Genomic DNA, 24546 nt, shown 5'->3' on the forward strand with positions numbered 1-24546 from the left:
GTTGGCTGTGCAGGTCCAGAACCAGATGGACATTTTTCATAATTTAATCATTAGTCTGCACCAACGACCTAAAGACTTGCGTTAGCTCCCCCGGAATAATACCTAGGCTTTAGCTCAGAGGGCTAACAAAACTCTATTTTCTCCCTTGCAGGTGTTGAACCAGACGGAAGACCACAGACAGAGGGTGCTCCAGGCTGCAGCCAAGACCATGAGGGTGTGGTTCATCAAGGTTAGGAAGATGAAGGCCATTTACCACACGCTGAACCTGTGCAACATCGACGTCACCCAGAAGTGCCTGATCGCCGAGGTGTGGTGCCCTGTATCTGACCTGGACTCCATCCAGTTTGCCCTGCGCCGAGGAACGGTGAGTCGGGTCTGCAAATCAGAATGATTAGAGCTCCGAGGCAGGAAGATCCTTTTAATTAATGACCTCACTTCCTGTTGTTGTTTTGATGCTGTAAATTCTGAATTTCATACAAGATGACGATATAGGATAAAGTACTTTGCATTCTTTATGAACACCATTGTATTTGAGTCGAATAGAAATACTTGGAATTGGACAGAAATCATAACAAAGGGAGAAATTATATTGCTAGATATCAAATACATACAGTATATCATTATGCAATTTGTTTTGCCAGGCAAACTAAGCTAACTGCACACATATCAATTTTCACCAGTTCACCCAGAGGTCTATGGAAAGTACTCTTTCTGTACCCAGTTCTTATCTAAAGCTAAATGAAATTACAGGAATAGGCAAACGTTGATGTAATGTTATCATGTAGCCAAATACAACAATGGTTCTGCCCAGTCTGTGGTCTGCAAAACTGACCTGGTGTCTGTTCCTTCTGCCATTACTCATTGGTCTTAGTGATGTGGCAGCCTCCTCACTGAGTCATCTGAAAATATGAAAATGGTGTTTGTGTATTGGCTGTATCAGGTTTGTAATGGGCTTGCAAAGGTGAATTGGCATTTGTCAGGTAATTCTGGTATAGGGTGGTTGCCCCTAGATGCTGATCTTGGGTCAGATTTGCATTTTCCTCACTAATGGTTAAGGTTAAGATTGTGGGAAGGGAAGCTGATCCTAGATCTGTACCTAGGGCAAACTTCACCCCGTAGCGGTGACTCTTTGGCTTGGTGTGTTTTACAGGAGAGGAGTGGCTCCACAGTGCCCTCCATTCTCAACAGGATGACCACCAAGCAGACTCCGCCCACCTTCAACAAGACCAATAAGTTCACCTCTGGATTCCAGAACATTGTGGACGCCTACGGGATCGGAAATTACCGAGAGATCAATCCAGGTGACATACAAGTCCACACTGTGTGCCTCTGTGTTGTTGTTGTTGTGTCTTTCTGTCGTTGTTGTTGTGTCTATGTGTGCTGTTGTGTCTATATGTGTTGTTGTGTCTTTCTGTCATTGTTGTTGTTGTTGTTGTGTCTATGTGTGCTGTTGTGTCTATGTGTGTTGTTTTGTCTGTCTGTTTTGTTGTGTCTATATAACTGTTATGTCTCTGTGTGTTATGTCTCTTGTGTTGTTTTGTCTCTCGTGTTGTTGTGTCTTTCTCTGTATCTTGTTGTTGTTTTCCCCCATGTCATTGTGTTGTGCTGTCCACTGCACTGTGTCTTACTGTGTGCTCCTTCCTACAGCACCGTACACCATCATCACTTTCCCCTTCCTGTTTGCGGTCATGTTCGGGGACATGGGTCACGGTGTGCTGATGACCTGCGCCGCCCTCTACCTGGTCATCCGAGAGAGCCGCATCCTCTCGCAGAAGACTGACAACGAGGTATGGCCCACCAAGAGTGCCGATGACATTGGGTGCGTCCCAGTAATATCTCCTTTCTCCTGAAGTGTGCACTACTTCCCACAAACCTAAAAGCATTGGATTGGGGGAGGAATGGGCTAGAGGGAGGTTCCACCATGTTTCTTATACCACTCAGTTCCTTTAAAGTCAGTGAAGGGATGTGAGCAAGTGCACACTTTGGGAGGAAGGCGATAATTAGGCCAATGTATTGTAGATTTCATTTGGCAAACTACCCTCTCTTGTACAGTAGGCTACAGTACATAACTTTGGCCAATTTAAGTAATGTTTTAGTGTTTGATGTAGTTGAGTGTTGAATGATGGTTGGTACAGGCGTTGATGGATGCAGACATTCTTTACCAGGTGAGGCCACGGTCGTGTTCATTAGGGTACGCAACAGAACACATTTTCCAACGTTTTGCAAAGGGAAATGAAAATGAGTGTTTCTTATTGGACTGGTCCAGGTAGTCGCTCTCTGTTTCAGTCCGTTTTCTTCCTTTCTGTGCTCAATGAACATGACCCAGGTCAGTGCTCCAATGTGTGTTCATACTCTCCCTGCCCTGGCAGATGTTCAACATGATATTCGCTGGACGCTACATCATCCTGCTGATGGGAATCTTCTCTGTCTACACCGGTATCATCTACAACGATTGCTTTTCCAAATCCCTCAACATGTTTGGCTCCGGTTGGAGTGTCCGGCCCATGTTCAGCCCCAAGGGAGCCAACTGGACGTAAGTTATCCGTCGATCAGTCAGTTAACTGTCCAAACTATAAATCCATCAATAACCAACCAATCACTCACGCGACTTCGCGACAGCCAATTGGGAGAGGGCAGTTCTTGGTAACAAGCTTTGACATTAGCTAACAACAAAAAGATACACACACTACGGGAGATCTCCAAAGCTCGATTGCTGTTTAACGCATTGTTCAACAACAATACTCAAACTTTCATACCGGTTAATGTAGTAGCAGGGTCATTCCACGAAATGAGTCCTTTCTGTGTAGTATAACCTGGTGAAAGCATTTTAATTAACCTAATTTTATAATTCTGTCATGACGAGCGGATGTTAAACTCGTCTGAAGTTGGTAACGCTGATGTGCCAACTTCTGTCTGTAGCGTCCGAACCGTTTGAGATACAAACTAATATGACCCCACTATGGAAAGGGGAGACATTTCTCAGTTTTTGCTCTAATGACCCCCACGGGACTCGTCTGAAGGTAACCCATTCAAACGAATGTAAGTATGGAGGTAGTTTTGTGGCAACAAAAATAAGGGGTTAAATATGTGTCCAAAAAAACAAAAATATTTTCCTGAACTTTCTTATATCTCCTAGATATAGGACAGACACATCAAAACCTTATTCCTTATGATTTATTTTTTGACTGTCTTTTTTGCCATTTATGAATGTGTAATTCAATGTATTTCTAGGCGCTACAGTAGTAAAGGCCAAATTCAATATTTGATCAAATAATATTTTATTTTATTATTATTATTATTAATTTTTTTTGCCCCTTTTTCTCCCCAATTTCAATCTTGTCTCATCGCTGCAAATGCCTCCTGTGCTCCCCAAAGTGCACAGGAGGCGAAGGTTGAGTCATGCGTCCTCCGAAACATGACCCGCCAAACCGTGCTTCTTTACACCTGCCTGCTTAACCCGGAAGCCAGCCGCACCAATGTGTCGGAGGAAACACCGTTCAACTGACGACCGGGGTCAGCCTGCAGGCGTCCGACCCGCCACAAGGAGTCGCTAGAGCGCGATGAGCCAAGTAAAGCCCCCCCCGGCCAAACACTCCCCTAACCCTAATATTGGTGCACGTTCCAGCAATGCATAATATAAACCCCTTATGTATACTGTATGTCAATGATAGCAACACTCTGCAAATTGTTCACTTCGATTGTCTATAATCTATCTAGGTTTGAAACTCTCAATGAAAATAAGGTGCTGCAGCTGGACCCAGCCGTGCCAGGTGTCTTCAATGGCCCCTATCCACTGGGTATAGACCCGGTAAGTCTTTCTGTCTGTCTGACTATTATATTGTCTGTCTCTCTGTCTCTCTGTGTCTGTCTTTCTGTCTATCTATCTGCACCTACCGGGAGTCGTACAATGAGAGCCAGTGTGTGCCACTTAAAAATATGGATTTGCTTGCGTCTACCTCTCTTTATCTATGCCTCTTCTTTGTGATCTTCAGATCTGGAACATTGCCACCAACAAGTTGACCTTCCTCAACTCCTTCAAGATGAAGATGTCTGTGATCCTGGGAGTGATCCACATGATGTTTGGCGTCTCTCTCAGCCTGTTCAACCACCTGTACGTACCCCTCTGTGTTTAATGCTGTATGTGTCTGTATGTCATTTTACCTGTAAACCAGAGCGCCAAAGACAAAGGTCCATTTGTGAAAACGTAATGGACAATAATGTTGTTCTCTTCTCCTCTTCTCATATCTTCTGTTCTCTTACTGTGGGCCAGGTACTTCAAGAAGCCCCTGAACATCTTCCTGGGCTTCATCCCTGAGATTGTCTTCATGGCCAGCCTGTTCGGCTACCTCATCATCCTGGTCTTCTACAAGTGGACAGCCTATGACGCTTTCACCTCCAAGGACGCGCCCAGCCTTCTCATTGCCTTCATCAACATGTGTCTCTTCAACTACGGCGACGTCACGAACAAGCCTCTCTACCGGGGACAGGTGTGACCGGGGGACCCTTCCCTCCCTCCCTCCTTCCCTCTGTCTCTCCTAGGTACTCTGGTCCCTTTGCTGCCCAGTGGAATATGGGGCTGGGTCTCAATAGTGACTCAAAATGTTACTTCCTTTCCTCGCCTTCTTTCTTTCATCTGCTCCCATCAGAAAGAACTTAACAGATGAGAAGATAGACCCTTGAGGTGTGCCTGTTACGACGTGCCTGTTCTCTCTCTCGCTCAGACCAGTACAATCGAAGGAACAGGAAAGAAGGTCACTATTCTAGGCTATTGGGGCGCAGCCAGGGTCCCGGAGAGCGAGTTAGCATTTGTCTCTGATAAGGATCCATGTCCCCAAGATGTTGTCTGTTAACGTTCTCTCTGTTTGTCATCTATAGATGGGGATCCAGATTGTTTTGGTGCTGATTGCCCTTGCATGTGTTCCCTGTATGCTGATAGTGAAAACTATGGTGCTTCGGCGCCAGCACCTGTGGAAAAAGCACCTGGTATGTTCATCAGATCTAACCTTTAACCTTTACGACTCTTGTTGATGACCTGTTTTCTTTCGCTTTTTTCGTGGCCATTAATTTCTATGGACTGTATGTTGTATTTCTGTAATGTCGTGCTTGGTTGTGTTTTGCCATACAATGATGCTTAAAGCATGCCTTGGAAAAGCTGTGAAGTAAAACAAGTTGATTTACTTTGCTATATTTTGATAAAAGATTACAAAGAGATTAGAAATCATAAGCTGCATGTAAAACATTTTATTTATTTTGTTATTTGATTAACACAGGGCTAGCTTTGCTTGTTTGGCATATTAGGGGCACCTAACAAGTCTACAATTTGTACAATATTCCCCATAATTGAAAATGTTTTCTATATATTTTACATGTATTTTTTTCAACGTTTTGTACATTTATTTTGCATACATCATTTTCATTTTTGCATATATTTTACATATTTTTTATATCGATCCACTTGTTGGGTGCCCCCCTAAGTGCCAAACGCAAACGTAACACCCCAAGGCGTGCTTTAAGCCAGACACAGATCTTGTGGCTTTTGTATCTAGTCACAGAAGAGGGAAGAATGCCCTGCAGAGAATCTAGAGCAATCTTTAGAGCAAACAGGCGTGTCCTCATCAACCGGACTCACCCAACAGGGCACACAGAAATTTGGAGGGGTGCGGGTGGGCAATGGGCCCACGGAGGACGAAGCTGGCATCATGGACCACGACGCGCTCTCACAGCACTCTGAGGATGGAGACGAGGTGAGCCAAGGGGTTAACTGACTACGTTCTTTCAGACATTTTAGCTCTGAAGTACCATATTTTCATTCTGAAAGATCATACATTTTTTTCAGAGCTGGAAATCTGTCATCTGTTTTTCTCTCAGTTTAGAATAGAATCTTATCTCTTTTCCCATTTCGGACATTTCTTCCTTCTGCCATTCTAAAACATGGATTATTACCTTTCTCATTTTCAAACGTTGTATATCTTTCTCATTACAAATCACCTCATTCCTCTCTCATTTGAAATCGTCCCATTCTTTATCACACCATTTAAGACCTCTCGTTCATAGCCACAGTATAGAACACTGGATCTTCCTCTCAAACCATTTGAAACCCTTTAAATTAATGAGTCTGTGGACCTTTACGGCATTTGTGGTTACGGCATTTGTGGTATCTTTGCAGACTACTACACGTACTGCCTCACTCTATTCCTTCTGCAGCAGCTCTGATTTTCTATAGCCTGTCACAGCTACACAAAACCCATTAATTTATCCTCACTACATCATCTTCCTCTTAGACGTTTGTATCAAATAGCAGCGCTTTTTTCTGTGTGTTGTTGAGTGAAGGGGGGAATGTGGGCACAAGTGAGGAGAGGGGGGATGGAATGGAAGAGATAAGAAATTGATTTTCCGCTTCACAGTGGGTTCAGAAAAGTAAACAGTGAGGTGATTTTGCATGAGAACCAGCCTCAGTGAGTCATTGCATCAGGGAATGGAATTTGGAAAATATTGTTTGAGTCAGAGGTTCTGGGGTTTTTCATGAAGGCCTAATGTTACATTATAAATCCTGGTAAGAGGTTTGTTTTTACGGAGAAAGTGTACTTGATAGTCCTATAAGAGTATACTTTGATGATTTCTTATGAAAAGGTTTGGAGGTTTACTAAAAATAGCTGGCTTGATTTGTAATACCAACTATGACTACTATGAAATGTGATCATGCACTGTGTCCAAGATGATGGGTGTTGGGAGCATCTTTAAAAAATATAAATAAATCACTGGAAGTCCAACCAGGCATTCTCTGGCACCTCTTCCGAAAGTTTAAACATTTAGCAAAAATGCTGGATTAACTGAAAGTGTAATTTTGTTGTCGCAAAGAGCCATTGCATGTAATGTAATGCATGCTATTCATTTCTTAGTGATCATTTTTGCCATCATGATAGTCATATAACAAATTGCTTCCTGAACCCTGCCACTAACCTTTGACCTCTGCTTACTTTCAAGCATGCAGAGGAGGAACCGGTAAGAGCCAGTCCGTGCATCCCAGCATGTTGTGCGTCTGTCTGTCCCCAATGGCAGTATTCTGTTTACCCAACCTGCCTACCTACCCACTCTCTGTCAACTGCCCAAGAATGGTGTGTGTGTGTGTGTGTGTGTGTGTGTGTGTGTGTGTGTGTGTGTGTGTCAAGGCAAGTCTATCAAAACCAGTTTTGATTGGATTCCCTTTCATTAACTGACATTTAGCCATGCTGGTCTACCATCTGATTGCTCACTTTTTATTTTTTTCTCTAGCTCCTCACCAGTCCTCAGTCCATCCTTCCCCACCAATGTGAATTGAGATATCAAAAAGGCATGATTTTGCTGTGCTGTAATGTTTTGCTATTGATATCAGGATGTTGGATGAAAACCATTATCCGAGCTATTACAACATGTACTGTACAGTAGTGTTGTTTTCCTTAGCAAATCATGTTGGAAGCCCTTTTCAAGTAGAACAATGAGAGCCAGCGCCGGCTTTTCCGTGAACTGTGGGCCGATCGAAGGACAAAAGAGAGGGATGGAAAAAGGAAGCCTTGCCCTTGCCAAGCTAAACTGAATGATTTTCACATCTCATACACAAGGGAAGAAAGCCACATTACCAGTAGTTATGGATAGATTAGATAAAGCAACCTAATGAGGTACGATTCACTCTGTATGGAATTACAGCATACTTACAGTCAACTGTAAAGTGAATTTGAACAGCACCAGCCAGAGTCATGTTCAGTAGGGCACACTGTAACAAAAACTTTTTGCAATGGAAAACGAAAATCTTTGTTTTTATTAGACAAGCTCAGGTTTCTTTCCTTTTTACTCTCTTTCAAATCGTTTTTCTTCTGTTTTGTTCCTACTGACCATGACCAAGCCTAGGTCTGTGTAGCTTCCAGTGGAATGACCATTGTTAATAGTAGACATCTAGTTTCCAGTGGAAAGAGCATTGATCTTAGAATGCATCCCTGATGCGCACCTCCTCTCTCTGCAGTTTGACTTTGGAGATGTGGCGGTCCACCAGGCCATCCACACCATAGAATACTGCCTGGGCTGCATCTCCAACACTGCCTCCTACCTGCGACTCTGGGCCCTCAGTCTGGCCCATGCACGTGAGTGTTACACACTACACACACGTGAATATACTGTGCACATGCATCTACGTACTCTGTGTACCTAGAAATGCGCGCACGCACACACACACAGAATAGACACACACTCATAACACAAGCATAATGCACATGCAATACTGTTCACTTTGATCTCTCAATTACTCAATCATGCACATACTACATTAAGACAAGAGGGTTGACACTAATTGGTGGATAACGACCTACTGGTAGAAGGAACACCGTAGATCTCTCACTCCTCACCTCCCTATCTCCTGTCTGTCTCTTTCTTTCTTTCTTTCTTTCTTTCTTTCTTTCTTTCTTTCTTTCTTTCTTTCTTTCTTTCTTTCTTTCTTTCTTTCTTTCTTTCTTTCTTTCTTTCTTTCTTTCTTTCTTTCTTTCTTTCTTTCTTTCTTTCCACAGAGCTGTCGGAGGTGCTGTGGACCATGGTGATGCACCTGGGCCTATCCTCCAGGAGCGGGGGCGGCTTCTTCGGCCTGTCAATCATCTTTGCGGCCTTCGCCATGCTCACCGTGTGCATCCTGCTCATCATGGAAGGCCTGTCCGCCTTCCTGCACGCGCTCCGTCTGCACTGGTGAGTCTCAAACCCACACGTACACACTACACATATACAGTGCCTTCAGAACATATTCTTACCCTTTCACTTATTCCACATTTTGTTGTGTTACAGCCTGAATTGAACATTTAATGACAAAGTGAAAACATGTTTTTAGAAATGTTTGCAAATTGATTGAAAATGAAATACTGAAATATTCACAACCCTGAGTCAATACTTTGTAGAAGCCATACTTTGTAGCGTCTTTCTGGGTATTTCTCTAAGAACTTTCTACACCTGCCCATTATTCTTTTCAAATTCTTCAAGCTCTGTCATATTGGTTGTTGATCATTGCTAGACAACCATTTTCAGGTTTTGACATAGATTTTCAAGTAAATTTAAATCAAAACTGTAACTCAGCCACTCAGGAACATTCACTGTCTTCTTGGTAAGCAACTCCAGTGTAGATTTGGCCTTGTGTTTTAGGTTATTGTCCTGCTGAAAGGTTAATTAATTTCCCACTGTCTAGTGGAAAGTAGACTGAACCAAGTTTTCCTCTAGGATTTTGCCTGTGCTTAGCTCCATTCCATGTATTTTTTATCCTGAAACACTCACCAGTCCTAAATGATTACAAGCATACCCATAACATGATGCAGCCACCACTATGCTTGAAAATATGGAGAGTGGTACTCAGTAATGTATCCTATTGGATTTGCCCCAAACATAACACTTTGTATTCAGGACAAAAAGTGAATTGCTTTGCCACATTTTTTGCAGTGTGATATGTGTGGGGTACAGAGATGAGTTAGTCATTCAGAAATCATGTTAAACACTATTATTGCACACAGAGTGAATCCATGCAACTTATTATGTGACTTGTAGTTTTACTCCTGCTCTTATTAAGCTTGCCATAACAAAGGGGTTGAATACTTATGACTCAAGACATTTCAGCTTTTCATTTTTTATTAATTTGTAAAAAATTCAAAAAACATAATTTCACTTTGACATATTGTGTAAAGGCCTGTGAAAAAAATCTCAATTTAATCCATTTTAAATTCAAGCTGTAACACAACAAAATGTGGAAAAAGTCAAGGGGTGTGAATACTTTCTGCAGACACTGTACGTGTGCACACACACATTGGGTATACACACGCACACGCACACAGACACCCACACACACACATTACACACACACGCGTACACACACACATAGACACTTACAGTCCACACACACACAAGATGACAGACTCTGTATACCGTATCCATGGCCCTGCGCAACCTCCAAATTCCTTCAGTTCATGTAGTGACTTGTGTTGCCGCCTCACTTGTAATCCCTTGGGGTCTGCTCATCTGTTTTCGTGTAAACTCACAGGAGAGCACACATGGTCGGGAGGAGGAGTGGAGTGTGGAATGCGATGGGTAAAGACTCACAGAGTGAATCCAGTGCCTTAGCAGAGGGGGGCGTGCCACTGACTGATGATCCAGTTCACAGCCCCCACAGTCTATCTTGTTTGCATCCCAAATGGCACCCTATTCCCTACATAATCCAATACTTCTGACCAGGGCCCATATGTAGGGAATAGGGTGCCATTTGGGATGCAAACTAACTGTCCAGTCTTCATGCGATACTCCATTTTTCACTTTCTCTGAAGTGCCCTTTTCCCCCTGAGTTTTCCAGGGCTAGAGGTCATATGGAAAAATAGCTCTGCGCAGTGTAACCAAATAGACAGAGACTGTAGGTAGACAGGCGAGGGGCTATCTTTTTAAGGGTTGAAGAACGAAATAAACAAAAAACTCACTATGGTTCTTTTTTACTTTGTTAGTGGTCTATCTTTCTTAGGTAAAGGTTTTTGGCATGTTACGTAAAGAGTTGGGTTTATTTTCTTTAAACCTTCCTCGTCTGGCACTGGCTATTAAGCACTAATGACCAGCTTACCTCATGGTTGGGAAATGAGGTATAGGAGAGTGTGTTTTTGTTGGATGCCAGTATGAGCTTAATGCCTTACGCCTGCCTGCCTGCCTTTGTACTGTAGTCTGTCAGTGTTGGTACAGTGCTGTACCGCTCTCTCTCCCAAACATCAGTCAGTCTGTCAGCTCCTTAAAATGGCCTCCAGGGAAATGCTATGTAGACCACATCACATAAAGAATGGGTGCATTCTAAATGGCAACCAATTCCCTATAGTGCACTACTTTTGACCAGGACCGCAGAAAAAGTTGTGTTTCTGTGTTTTGTGTCATATTGTACAACAGCTGCTGAAACTTTCTCAAGCAAGAATTGTGCGAAGAATGGGGAGGGGAAAACTGAAAACTATCTGTTATTGGCAGAGAGGTTTGGAACTCTCTTTCTTATTGGTCTATTAATTAATTTACCTGGTGATGCCACCAGTCAGGCCATAACTCCATCCCACCAAAACAGGCTGACATTTCAGGCAGTCTTTTCAAACAGCTCTTGCACTAAAAGGGCATTATCATAATTTTCACAATTTCACAGTATTATTCCAACATCATAGTGTGGAAATATACTGTATATAAAACACAGGAAAATCAAGTCATTGACTGCACTGGGTCTTTAAATGCTGCCCTCTCAACTCAGACAGCTAAATATTTGCTGTGGCGGTTGGACATTCCTTGGTGCTTCCCGTGCTTCCCTCGTATGGCTGTCAGCTGAGGCCGGAGAGGAGGAGCGGGAATTGGGAATCCACTCTTTGTTTTTTCAATGCATCAAGACATCAGGGCTGTGTCCCAAATGGCACCCTATTCCCTACATATTGCTCTGCAGTACTTTTGACCATGGCCCATAGATCTCTGGTCAAAAATAGTGCAATATATAAGGAATAGGGTGCCATTTGGGACACAGCCCAGAAAGAGGGACTATACCAGAGCCTGACCTTGTTCGTTTAACTCTGAAGTATCTCACCTTGGCTTTCGGTAACTTGTAAACATGTAAACATTGAAGTGAACTTCTAAATTGGTCAGCAGAGGAGGGAGGAAAGATTGAGTTTTTGGGTGCACAGAGACCAGAGTCATTACGTAAAGGTGGTCAGTGTGTGTTACATTGGTCTGGGTTTACTGATGATTCTGACAATAACGTCCATAGCCTATATAATTCGAAGCATGCACCATTGATTTTTCTGTTCCTGGTGCCATATGAAAAATACCACAAACGTCCAAAATATAATCTTTCATAATGAATTGAATTTTAATATCTGGTTGGGTTGGTTTGCAGTTCCAGTGTACGGTCGTGGTCAAACGTTTTGAGAATGACACAAGTATTGGTCTTCACAAAGTTTGCTGCTTCAGTGTTTTTAGATATTTTTGTCAGATGTTACTATGGTATACTGAAGTATAATTACAAGCATTCCATAAGTGTCAAAGGCTTTTATTGACAATTACATTAAGTTTATGCAAAGAGTCAATATTTGCAGTGTTGACCCTTCTTTTTCAAGACCTCTGCAATCCGCCCTGGCATGCTGTCAATTAACTTCTGGGCCACATCCTGACTGATGGCAGCCCATTCTTGCATAATCAATGCTTGGAGTTTGTCAGAATTTGTAGGTTTTTGTTTGTCCACCCGTCTCTTGAGGATTGACCACAAGTTCTCAATGGGATTAAGGTCTGGGGAGTTTCCTGGCCATGGACCCAAAATGTCGATGTTTTGTTCCCCGAGCCACATAGTTATCACTTTTGCCTTATGGCAAGGTGCTCCATCATGCTGGAAATGGCATTGTTCGTCACCAAACTGCTCCTGGATGGTTGGGAGAAGTTGCTCTCTGAAGATGTGTTGGTACCATTCTTTATTCATGGCTGTGTTCTTAGGTAAAATTGTGGGTGAGCCCACTCCCTTGGCTGAGAAGCAACCCCACACATGAATGGTCTCAGGATGCTTTACTATTGGCATGACACAGGACTGATGGTAGCGCTCACCTTGTCTTCTCTGGACAAGCTTTTTTCTGGATGCCCCAAACATCAGAAAGGGGATTCATCAGAGAAAATGACTTTACCCCAGTCCTCAGCAGTCCAATCCCTGTACCTTTTGCAGAATATCAGTCTGTCCCTGATGTTTTTCCTGGAGAGATGTGGCTTCCTCGTGCCCTTCTTGACACCAGGCCATCCTCCAAACGTCTTCGCCTCACTGTGCGTGCAGATGCACTCACATCTGCCTGCTGCCATTCCTGAGAAGGGCTGCACTGGTGGTGCCCAGATCCCGCAGCTGAATCAACTTTAGGAGATGGTCCTGGCGCTTGCTGGACTTTCTTGGGCGCCCTGACGCCTTCTTCACAACAATTGTACCTCTCTCCTTTAAGGTCTTGATGATCCGATAAATGGTTGATTTAGGTGCAATCTTACTAGCAGCAATATCCTTGTCTGTGAAACCCTTTTTGTACAAAGCAATGATGACGGCACGTGTTTCCTTGCAGGTAACCATGGTTAACAATGGAAGAACAATGATTTCAAGCACCACCCTCCTTTTAAAGCTTCCAGTATGTTATTCTAACTCAATCAGCATGACAGAGTGATCTCCAGCCTTGTCCTCGTCAACACTCTCACCTGTATTAACGAGAGAATCACTGACATGATGTAAGCTGGTCCTTTTGTGGCAGTGCTGAAATGCAGTGGAAATGTTTTTTTGGGGATTAAGTTCATTTTCATGGCAAAGAGAGACTTTGCAATTAATTGCAATTGATCTGATCACTTTTCATAACATTCTGGAGTATATGCAAATTGCCATCATAGAAACTGAGGCAGCAGACTTTGTGAAAATTAATATTTGTGTCATTCTCAACTTTTGACCATGACTGTAGATGAGGACAGGAATGTTAAGACGTGAAGGGTCTCGTCTGGTCGTCTGGTCGTCTGCCTCTGGATGCTGTGCTTACTTTGGCCATATTTGGTCACCCACCGCTCTGATAGCACGTTCCATTCCAGGACGTTGCCTCCTAGGCGGCAGGTAACCTAGCGGTTAGAGTTTGAATCCTGGGTCTGACAGGAAAAATCTGGCGAGAAGTGAGAGCTGGCAACCGGAAGGTTGCAAAACTCTTAACCCCCCACAACAACAGCTCCCTGGGCGCCCAGTGTGGCAGCCCCCCACACCTCTCCAAAACCTGTCTATAGAAAGTGCCTTTAGAAAGTATTCACACCCCTTGACTTTTTCCACATTGTGTTGTGTTACAAAGTGGAATTAAAATGAATTTAATTGTTTTTTAAAAGTCAATGATCTCCACAAAATACTCTGTAATGTTAAAGTTGAAGAAAAACTCTCTATATTTTTGTTAATTCATGGAAAATAAAACACTATCTTGATAAGATAAGTATTCAACCCCCTGAGTCAATACATGTTAGAATCACCTTTGACAGCTATTACAGCTGTGAGTCTTTCTGGGTAAGTCTCTAAGAGCTTTGCACACCTGGATTGTGCAATAGTTGCCCATTATTCTTTCAAATATTTGTCAAACTCTGTCATGTTGGTTGTTGATCATTGCCATTTGCCATAGATTTTCAAGCCAATTTAAGTCAAAACTGTAACTAGGCCACTCAGGAACATTCAATGTCGTCTTGGTAAGCAACTCCAGTGTTACAGTTTTCTCTGCTAGTGTTCTCCCCGTTTCATTGTTGTTTTCAGTCATAGTTAGTATTTCGTATTTTTGCTGTCATCCTGTTTTTGGAGACCAATTTGCTCCACCTTTATTTGTATAAGTCCGTTATTTTGTATCCTGGCTTTGGGACCACAAGTAAAGATCCTTGTTTCACCATCTTTGCCTACTGTGTATCCTGCACCGCACCTGGGCCTTGGGTTTTAGGTTATTGTTCTGCTGAAAGGTGAATTTGTCTCCCAGTGTCTTTTGGAAAGCAGACTGAACCAGGTTTTCCTCTAGGATTTTGCCTGTGCTTAGCTCTATTCCATTTATTTTTATCCTACGAAAACTCCCTAGTCCTTGCCGATGGTGATGGTGCCAGGTTTCCTCCAGACGTGACGCTTAGCATTCAGGCCAAAGAGTTCAATCTTGGTTTCATCAGATCAGAGAATCTTGTTTCTCATGGTCTGAGAGTCCTTTAGGTGCCTTGTGGCAAACTCCAAGCGGGCTGTCATGTGCCTTTTACTGAGGAGTGGCATCCATCTGGCCTCTCTACCATAAAGGACTGATTGGTGGAGTGCTGCAGAGATGGTTGTCCTTCTGGAAGGTTCTCCCATCTCCACAGAGGAACTCTGGAGCTCTGTCAGAGTGACCATCGGGTTCTTTGTCACCTCCCTGACCAAGGCCCTTCTCCCCCGATTGCTCAATTTGGCCGGGCGGCCAGCTCTAGGAAGAGTTGGTGATTCCAAACATCTTCCATTTAAGAATGATGGAGGCCACTGTGTTCTTGGGGACCTTCAATGCTTCAGAAATGTTTTGGTACCCTTCCCCAGATCTGTGCCTCGACACAATCCTTTCTCGGAGCTCTACGGACAATTCCTTCAATCTCATGGCTTGGTTTTTGCTCTGACGCGCACTGTCAACTGTGGGACCGTATACAGACAGTTGTCTGCCTTTCCAAATAATCTCCAATCAATTGAATTTACCACCGGTGGACTTCAATTAAGTTTTAGAAACATCTCAAGGATGATCAATGGAAACAGGATGCACCTGAGCTCAATTTCGGGTCTCATAGCAAAGGGTCTGAATACTTATGTAAATAAGGTATCTTTCTTTTCTTTTTTACATTTGCAAACATTTCTAAAAACCTGTTTTCACTTTGTCATTATGGGGTATTGTGTGTAGACTGATGAGGGACAAAAAAAATAATAAAAATACATAAAATAAAGCTGTAATGTAACAAAATGTGAAAAAGGGGAAGGGGTCTGAATACTTTCCGAATTCACTGTATGTGTATCTTTCGGCAGGGTTGGGTTAAAAAGGAAAGTACAATTTCGGTTGGACCTTGTGTGCAATTCACTATAATTATCTTAATCTTAATCCCTCTGCCCTTGCTTACTTCCCTTGGCAGATTTGATAGAACTACATAGGGGAAATCAGTATGATGGAAACTAGTTGGAGCTATTGCTTACTTCCACCCATCCAGTTATCTCAGATCTGCCAGAGGAGTGAACGAGGACAGAGGAGAGAGGGAATAAAGTGCAGCCTCAGTCACTGGTAAAATACTGGCGTCTCCCCTCCCCCCTCCCTCCCCACTCCTACCCCCTCTCTGGGAAAAAACCTGATAGCTTTATCAAAGGATGATCGACAAGGGGCTAGCTACATGTAGCTTAGCAGTATAACATATCAGTCATATAATTCAAATGCAAATGGAAGGGTTCCACTTTTTAAAAAGTCATTTTTATCCTTTTCTTAATGTAAATATTGTTAGGTAAGCACACAAAAAGAAGTTGACTTCACTAGGCTTCTCACCAGTTGTCAGCAAGTGGAAGCTGCTGTGTATGTTGCGTTCAGCCAGTTGAAAAGATATTCAGCAACTGTTGGGTAGGACAATCCACCTTGAAAGCAAAGTAGTGACAGCATTAATTTTTCTCTGCAGTGGATCCAGGAGTTAAAATGTTTATTCTTTAAGGTTTGTCCTTATTCAGAGAGGAGATGGTGTTACTGCCAAGCATCTGGCCTCGTAACTGAGGAAAGAACATGCTGCTTGTTAAAGACTGAAATGTGGGATAATGGTGCCGTTCAAAGACCGTCCAAGTTTATTTTAGGCTTTTCGACTCGCGTCCAGGAAATGGTGGACCAAGTATCGTAATTGACTATGATACTTCGTAATTGGTCTTGAAATCCGAGAGGCAACCATTTTTTTTTTGTGTGTTGTAAACCACTGATATTTTGAGGTCCTTTTTGTCTCTTTTTTTAGGGTGGAGTTCCAGAATAAGTTCTACACGGGGCAGGGCTTCAAGTTCGTCCCCTTCTCCTTCGAGAGCATCCTGGAGGGGCGATTCGATGAGTAAACTAGCTCGGCCCCTCCCTGACAAATCCCAGACGAACATCCCCCACCCCCAGGCTTTTTCTCTATAAACGTTTCTGCATGGACCCCCAAACTGCAGCTCTCTTACCCCCTCTAGGAGTCATGTTGTGACGTGTCGGTTCGTGAGTTGTGTATCTATGCTCCTCTTTGCTCCACTCCATCCTCGCAATGTTGTGAAGTGTTGTTGTTTTCCATTTTCAAGAAACTCCCTCCTCCTTCCGTGATGCCATAAGAAGTTGCTACATTAAAAGGAGATGACCTTGTGTGTGTCGTGTTTCACCCATGAGTTTATCATTTGCTCTTCATTCATATGAAAGATGGTCATGGAGGGTTATTAGACAACACCTTTCAATTGACTGGTAATCTCCTGCATATGGCTATGTAATGACAGCTGTTTACAACATGTGTATGTAATGATGTTATCCCATAACACTACTGATACTTACGTCATTCAATTTTGTGAAAGTGGTGAAGAGACAAAATGATGGGTCGGTGACAAAGTAGCAACGCTGTCAGTTTATTCTATGGCATCCTATGGCATCTGCATTCCCTCAATGTGACTGGTGTAAAATGTTCTGGTATATCTATTCAAAGAGAATGTCCCCTGTGTGTTGTGGCTCTCCCTGTATGTATTGTTTTGTGCAGCATGACCTAGCTATTAGCGTGACCGTGTCAAGAGGAAATCATAACAGATGCTTCCTGCTAAGGATATGACCAAATTGAGATGGAGAGATTATGGGGACATGTTCAGAAGCAGTTTGATTTTACTGTATTTTCTGAACCCACTCCATTGAGGAGCAGGCAGGGCAATATTTAAATCAAACATAAAAGGCCTTTCTATTGGTTACTGTACTGTACTAATTTACTTTCCCCTACTTGCAGCTACAGTATGAGGATACACTGTATTGTTGTTTATGATACTGTAGTACTTACACATCATATTATTTCAAATGCTAGATTTATAGATTTATAGTAGCCTATTCTACCCTTAAACTCATATGATGAAAACAACACTCTCTTTGGTTCATATTGGTGGTTGTGTGTGATGTGGGCTGTCAAGTAATGAAACATATCTATCAAAATACACACATTAAGTCCTCTCTAGTACAATCCTGTGGTTTGTAGTCATTAACAAATATTGATTTTGTATTATTTTCATTCTGTGAATACATATTTTAACCGGTTGTCAATGTGGTCATATGAATTGTTGTGTTGTGCGTATGTGTGCGTGTGCATTTGTGCATGCCTGCAGAAGGGATTGGCCTCTATTTAAAAAAAAGTCCTGTTGTTAATGATCGAATTTACTCTGCAGTGTAAAATTATTATTTTTTACATGTGCTCTGTCAGTTGACGTTTGTACATGATAGCAGTCAGATGTGCAGCTAAACATGTATGTGACCAATACAATTTGATTTGATGTGTTTGTGAAGCTAACTATTAAAACAAAGCGTTTGGGGAATGGCCCTAGTGTCCTCTCTTTCATATCGTGATTGTTATTCATTATTTACAGTAACTGTAGTTTTTCAGAGGTATACCCATCAGCTTTAAATGGATAGTTCACCCAAATTACAATATTACATATTGGTTTCCTTACCCTGTAAGCAGTCTATGGACAAGGTAAGACAGGAATCCATGCTTTGGTTTTGTTTACCTGGATACTGTCTCCAAATGCTAACTTTTTAGCATAGACTGCTTACAGGGTAAGGAAACCGATATGTAATTGTGTAATTTGGGTGAACTATCCCTTTACCAGTCATCGATACCTCAAATTCCCATGGTCAAGCACATACTTCCATCCACCATCATCATCCCTGGATTTCTGAACTCACTTCTTAGGGTTCTTGTTTTTTTGATTCCCTGGTCTATTGTTGAATACTTCAGTAATTGATTTCCATGTATGAAGGTAAAGCCCTCAGAGATTTACAGGCCTCCTTTGTTTGAAACGAGAGGAACAATATCAACAAGGCCCTGAATACACAAAAGGGGAGCTCCGCTGCCAAGCCACCCCACCCACTTCCCAATCCCCCCCTTCCATATGGCCTCAGAAGCCTGTGGAAACAAACAACCTGTTAGGACAATGCATCGTTTTAATGGGAATTCCAGGCTCACCTCTCGTACCTCTTCCTGATCAAATCCAGGCATACAACAGCCATACTCAAAAGGCGGTCCGCGTTCCGCATCCGGACCCAGAACTGGGTCAATACGGACCGTGGGTCCTGTCAAAAAGGAACTAAGTTGGCCTTTCAACATACTTTTAAGAGTTGTAATAGTAGAGTGCACAGCTTGCAATTTGAAAATGTCCTCTTGTTATGTCATTTACTTACAGACCGTAGAAATCCATTTACATGTATAATTTATAGCTAGGTTTTTTTAGCCCCATTGATTGTGTTGTAACGTTTGAGTCGCTCAAATGAACACATGTAAGACATGGCAAAATTATCTTTCCACCCCATGGCAGAATGTGTGTAATTGCAGGAAATTAGCTTTAAAACTGCAAAATGTTCTCTCCAGCTGGCAAAAGGGGTTTGAACAGTTTATGCTGTGTGTGTTTAACCATAGAAATAAACGTGGCACAGTTTGCACAGGGGTTGCATGTGCAACAGTGTTGCTTTCGTCCCTCTCCTCGCCCCTACCTGGGCTTGAACCATGAACCCTCTACACACATCGACAACAGTCACCCTCGAAGCACCGTTACCAGTCGCTCCACGAATTCCGCGAAATGGAAACAAATACTTAAAGGGCTCAGAGTGAGTGACGTCACCGATTGAAACGCTACCAGCACGCACCGCTGACTAGCTAGCCATTTCACACCGGTTACACATGGGTCGCGAGATAGGGGTTCGTTACTATGCCGATAAATGACAATTATCCAGCTGGACCTTGCCACCTAGGAAATTTGTGTGACCGGACCATCTCAAATAGTATTTGAGTACCCCTGCTGTACACAATCTGTACACAAGGCACTTCAATTATGTAACTCACAGTTACTGGGTTTGATGAATTTGCATTTATTGTCAAAATTATTTCTCTACATAGGCCTACAGGTAATTTTTCCAAATCTGCTGTGAGCCACTTTGAAACTTCTTAAATCACAACTGAAGAAGATTGTTTTTGGAATTACGTTGGCCTAGACTAATTAGCCTAATTGTCCCTCTTTTCGTAGGCTAATTAGTCTAGGCCATGTGGATTATGTTTTATGTACAAACTGGTTGCCCGGGGACACGAGTGTATTAACAGCTGGGCACATTAAGCCCAGACGATTGTGGAGATCCATAGCGCTTACTACCGGCTGCCCAGGCTATCATGAGGCACTTGGCAACAATCCACTGCAAAATAAAATGTGCCAGGGTGCACTCCCGCGTTTTTCTCTGACGCACATAGGAGGGAGGCTGGGGAGCTCCAGTACAGTAGGTGGCAGTAATGCACATAACGTTGGATTCCAACCGCCGATAAACCCCACAGAAGAAGAATCGGCATGGGCGACAACGGTAGCTAGCTATAGCTAGTACACACCGGTAGGCAGTGTCCTTCGCCCCCGCCTGTCGGCCACTGTTTCCCCAGTTCTGTTAACGCTAGCAGACAGTGTCACCCCCGCCTCCCGCCTGCTGTGTACCGGAGTAGCTAGCGGTAGGTGACACCGTGTGCTAGCTAGCTAACAAACTAGTTAGCTAGCACACGTTCTCGCTCCAGCCTCTCGCCTGCTGTGCTAGTGGGAGGCGAGGACGACCAGTAGGCAATGTCCTTCGCGCCCGCCTGTCGGGCACTGTTTTCTCACAGTTCTGTTAACAACGGTTAGGGTAGATGGGAGCGAAGGACACACTGTCTACCGGTATCACCGCCGCCTCCCGCTAGCAAGGAGGACTCCGGTACAAATTAGGCAGGTCGCAATAAACTCAGATAATACTTTTATTTCCCTTTTGACCCACATTCAAAAGTGTCACACAAGCTTGAAGATGTCGTTCTCGAGGGAGGGGCGTTCATGCAGGAACCAATGTGATGCTTGAGGGGGAGGTGTTCCTGTAGATGCAAGAATGCCCACATGCAGGAACGGGCGAGTTGCAGTTGCACACGATTGGCCGGTTTCCGCCAAATGGATAGCAAGCACGCTCACGGCCATCAGCCCTTACAGTCCTTTGTGGGGGACCTGGCCGATGTCAGTTTATGGGATAGTGTCCTCCCTCCCTCCTTGTCAAATCCGATTTTATATGAAGGGGAATTCCTTCACTCCTGGAATTATTCTCAACTGGAAAGCATTAGAGTACATTATTGAGGGGAAAGTGTTCAAGGAGAAGAGTGACTTTGATAATGTTGCCTGAAGCACTAGCATATATATTTTTTTTAGCTGTCTTTCAACTGTGTTTGAAAACTGTTTCAGCTGTTTCAACGTTATTATATGCTATAATATGATTTTCTTGGTTCCTGAGTATTTACTGAATACACTTTTCTAAGTAGAAAATGTAATATTCCCCTGATGCATCGTTTGATATAATCCAATAAAAATGTATATCCAAAAGATTGTCCTGAAATTTGAGCTGTGTTTACTTTGGGTTGCATCTTCTTATCCTCATGTCCCTTAAATATGTCCCTGGGTGGCAGGTAGCTTAGTGGTTAAGAGCGTTGTGCCAGTAACCGAAAGGTTGCTGGTTCTAATCCCCGAGCCGACTAGGTGAAAAATCTGTCGATGTGCCCTTGAGCAAGGCACTTAACCCTAATTGCTCTGGATAAGAGCGTCTGCTAAATGACCTATGTATGTATGTAAATACGTTTGTGAGATTTCATTTTGTTCATAGGCTGAATCTAAAATCTCAACCTTATCTAAAATCTACTACTATTTGTGTAGTACACTTTTCTTTGATCAGAAACCTAAAGGTTCTTCTTCACTGAACCAAAATGGTTGCATATAGTTCGAACCCTGCATGGTGCCAATAATTATGAATTATGGCTACTACTATTAAATAGTAATATTTTTTAGCTAATGTGATGTCACGAGAGGCTGTGTCCTGGAGGGATGTTACATCCCCCTGAGGTGGCTGCAAACCCAGACAGCTATGGCTCCATCTGCTGGTATGGTCGGGAACTCCACCCCTCTATGGCCAATCTTCCCACGCAGCTGAAACAAATGAGGAGCTGATGAGCTGAAGGTTTGGGGAAGGGAAGAGACACACTGAGGGAGTGGGTGGGGGGTGAAGAGACACAGTCTCCAACCTGGGCTCTCTGGAGGACAAGAGTGCTGCACGTCCACTTCCATGAGGAATATAAGGATTTGGAGATACTTACCTTTGGGAAATACTCACCTTTGGATATATGCACCTGTGGAAATACGTGAGAGACATTTGGAAGGACTTTTTGCTGGGTTGGCCACTAGCTGCAACGTGGACTACAGTAAGGCTGGGGAAAAGTTATCTGAGCGAGTGAGAGTTATGACTTTGGATGTGGAAGAGACATCCCTGAACTGTTAACCCTTAAAGAGCCACAAGAGAACAGAATTTTGTTATATTTTCGTTAATTTCCCAAGACCTATAATAAAATCCTTGTTTTGTTTGAACCTTGTCTCCTTGCACTACTTGAGCAATCCCGCTGAAAGCTGTGTAGCCTCTCGTGACGTCACAGATGGTGGAGAATACAGGCACGCTCAAGCGTTAATAGTGCATGTCAGAGGAGGATACCGAAGGTTTGATCACCCAGTTTTCCAAGTTGGCCGTAGGCTCCCGCCCCGACTGAAATGGAGGACATATTGAAAGCCCTTGTTGCTGGCCAGCAAGCCCAGATGCAAGCAAACGTGGCTCTCTTGGAGGAGCAAAAGAAAGCCAACCTTCTGAAGGCAGAGGAATTGCAGTTGCAGAGACAGAGGGTGGTCCAAAATACCACGCCCAATAAAGGCAAGTGACTTTATATCTAAGATGGGAGCTACCGATGACATTGAGGCATACCTGCATGCATTTGAGGCCACGGCCACTAGGGAAGCCTGGCCCAAGCAACAGTGGGTTGGTCTGTTAGCCCCCTTTCTAACCGGGGAATCGCTGAATGCTGTCCGGGACCTGGGCCCTGACCAGGTTACTGACTATGATGCCCTGAAGTCTGAGATCCTCAGCAGATATGGACTCACAAAGTTTGGTATGGCCCAGCGCTTTCACAGCTGGACCTTCCAACCAGACCAACCTCCTCGGGCGCAGATGCATGAACTTGTCCGAATCGCAAGGAAATGGCTGGATCCGCAGAGGAATACAGCAGCGGCGGTGGTGGAGGCCGTTGTGGTGGATCGTTACCTCACGCGCCCCTGCCTTATGAGGCAAAACGGGTCATCAGTCAACAGGCCTTGACCACGGCTGATCTGACCGTGGAAGCTGTGGAAAAGTACCAGGCCACAGCGGAGATGCTGAATGCTTCCCGAAAAGACCCCAGGAGTGCGGCCCCACCACAAATGGGAAGAACCCGTCCAAAGGACCCCAAGGTCTCGAACCCAGCCACGTCCAGGACTTATCCCGGCTCCAGGGGGAGCCAGAAACCAGGCGGGTCCAAGAAGAGTATACCAGGAGGGGGAAACTTCGACAGTGTTACCGGTGTGGGGAGATGGGACATATCTCCTGGCAGTGTGGGGAAACCAGCCGATGAACCTATGCCCACTGCGGAGTCCTCCAGCTCAGCACCCACACACCGTTTTGCCTCGCTCTTGGGAGTCGTAGATGGCGGCCCAGATCGACCCCCCACCTGCCCGGTAACTGTGAATCACCATGATGTGGAGGCCTTACTGGATTCTGGTAGCCGGGCCACCCTGGTGCGTAAGGATTTGGTGGGCCCAACGTGTCTGACCCCGGGGAAAGGCCTCCCAGTTTCCTGTGTCCATGGGGACACCAGAGAATACCCCATTACTGAACTTACAATGACCAGCACACGGGGAACCATACACACGACGGCGGGGGTGGTTGATTCCCTCCCCGTCCCTGTCCTAATTGGACGAGACTGCCCAGCCTTTTACCCACTCTGGAGAGAGTCTCAGGAGAGGATAACCCGAGTACCTCGGAAACGGAGAGGCAAGACTCATCCTGGGAAGGCTCCGGTGCAATCCTCCGAGTTACTCACTCCCGCCCGGGCTCTGATAGGGATGGCAGGTGCCCAGACCGACACAGAGACGGAGCTACAGAATCTGGACAAAGAACTGTCTGGTCTGAAGGGGACCGCTGAGAGGTATCGTTTGTTAAAGCAACAGTTAGACATGAAGACAGAAGAGTTAGATATCCTCCAGGCTAAACTCCAACAGAGCTCCTTCCTAAGCAACAGGAGGAGCTGGAGAGGCTGCGCAGGACCATCGAGGAGTGTGAGGAGACCCTGCGCAGTAGTAAGGAGGTACAGAAGAAGGCAGAGGAGAAGTACAAGGTGTTGGAGAACAAGATGAAGAATGCGGAGGCAGAGAGAGAGAAGGAACTGAAAGCTGCTCAACAGAAGCTAAACTCTGCTAAAACCAAGGCTGATGCGTTCAGTAAGAAACTCAAGGAGAGACAACAGGAGGCTGAGTCCCTGGTCCTAGAGGTGGAGGAGTTGAAGAGAGAGCAGGCTGGCAAGCACCACGGCAATGCGGACGCCCTCTCCCGGCGTGATGCCTTCTTCGCTGCCTTTACCCGGCGAGGACGTCGGTCCCGAGGAGGGGGATGTGTGATGTCACGAGAGGCTGTGTCCTGGAGGGATGTTACATCCCCCTGAGGTGGCTGCAAACCCAGACAGCTATGGCTCCATCTGCTGGTATGGTCGGGAACTCCACCCCCTCTATGGCCAATCTTCCCACGCAGCTGAAACAAATGAGGAGCTGATGAGCTGAAGGTTTGGGGAAGGGAAGAGACACACTGAGGGAGTGGGTGGGGGTGAAGAGACACAGTCTCCAACCTGGGCTCTCTGGAGGACAAGAGTGCTGCACGTCCACTTCCATGAGGAATATAAGGA

General features: G+C 44.3%; 1 protein-coding gene across 3 annotated transcripts in view; it reads left to right on the plus strand.

Annotated features, from left to right (window-relative positions):
- Positions 1-18074, plus strand: part of LOC121559950 (V-type proton ATPase 116 kDa subunit a1) — a 32517-nt gene extending 14443 nt beyond the window's left edge. For 2 of the 3 annotated variants that reach the window (XM_041873016.2, XM_041873087.2), the window contains exons 10-22: positions 152-364; positions 1151-1301; positions 1648-1787; positions 2370-2533; positions 3718-3808; positions 3993-4111; positions 4271-4487; positions 4876-4983; positions 5547-5744; positions 6985-7002; positions 7997-8114; positions 8535-8706; positions 16501-18074. In XM_041873016.2, coding sequence (XP_041728950.1) covers positions 152-364; positions 1151-1301; positions 1648-1787; positions 2370-2533; positions 3718-3808; positions 3993-4111; positions 4271-4487; positions 4876-4983; positions 5547-5744; positions 6985-7002; positions 7997-8114; positions 8535-8706; positions 16501-16594 — 1803 coding nt within the window. In that variant the 3' untranslated portion in view covers positions 16595-18074. The remainder of the gene's footprint in view (positions 1-151; positions 365-1150; positions 1302-1647; positions 1788-2369; positions 2534-3717; positions 3809-3992; positions 4112-4270; positions 4488-4875; positions 4984-5546; positions 5745-6984; positions 7003-7996; positions 8115-8534; positions 8707-16500) is intronic. The other variant, XM_041873136.2, reaches the window with a different exon arrangement.
- The last annotated feature ends 6472 nt before the right edge of the window (positions 18075-24546 follow it).

The sequence above is a fragment of the Coregonus clupeaformis genome, chromosome 1 (assembly GCF_020615455.1).
Source record: "Coregonus clupeaformis isolate EN_2021a chromosome 1, ASM2061545v1, whole genome shotgun sequence".
In the NCBI taxonomy this organism is placed as follows: domain Eukaryota; kingdom Metazoa; phylum Chordata; class Actinopteri; order Salmoniformes; family Salmonidae; genus Coregonus; species Coregonus clupeaformis.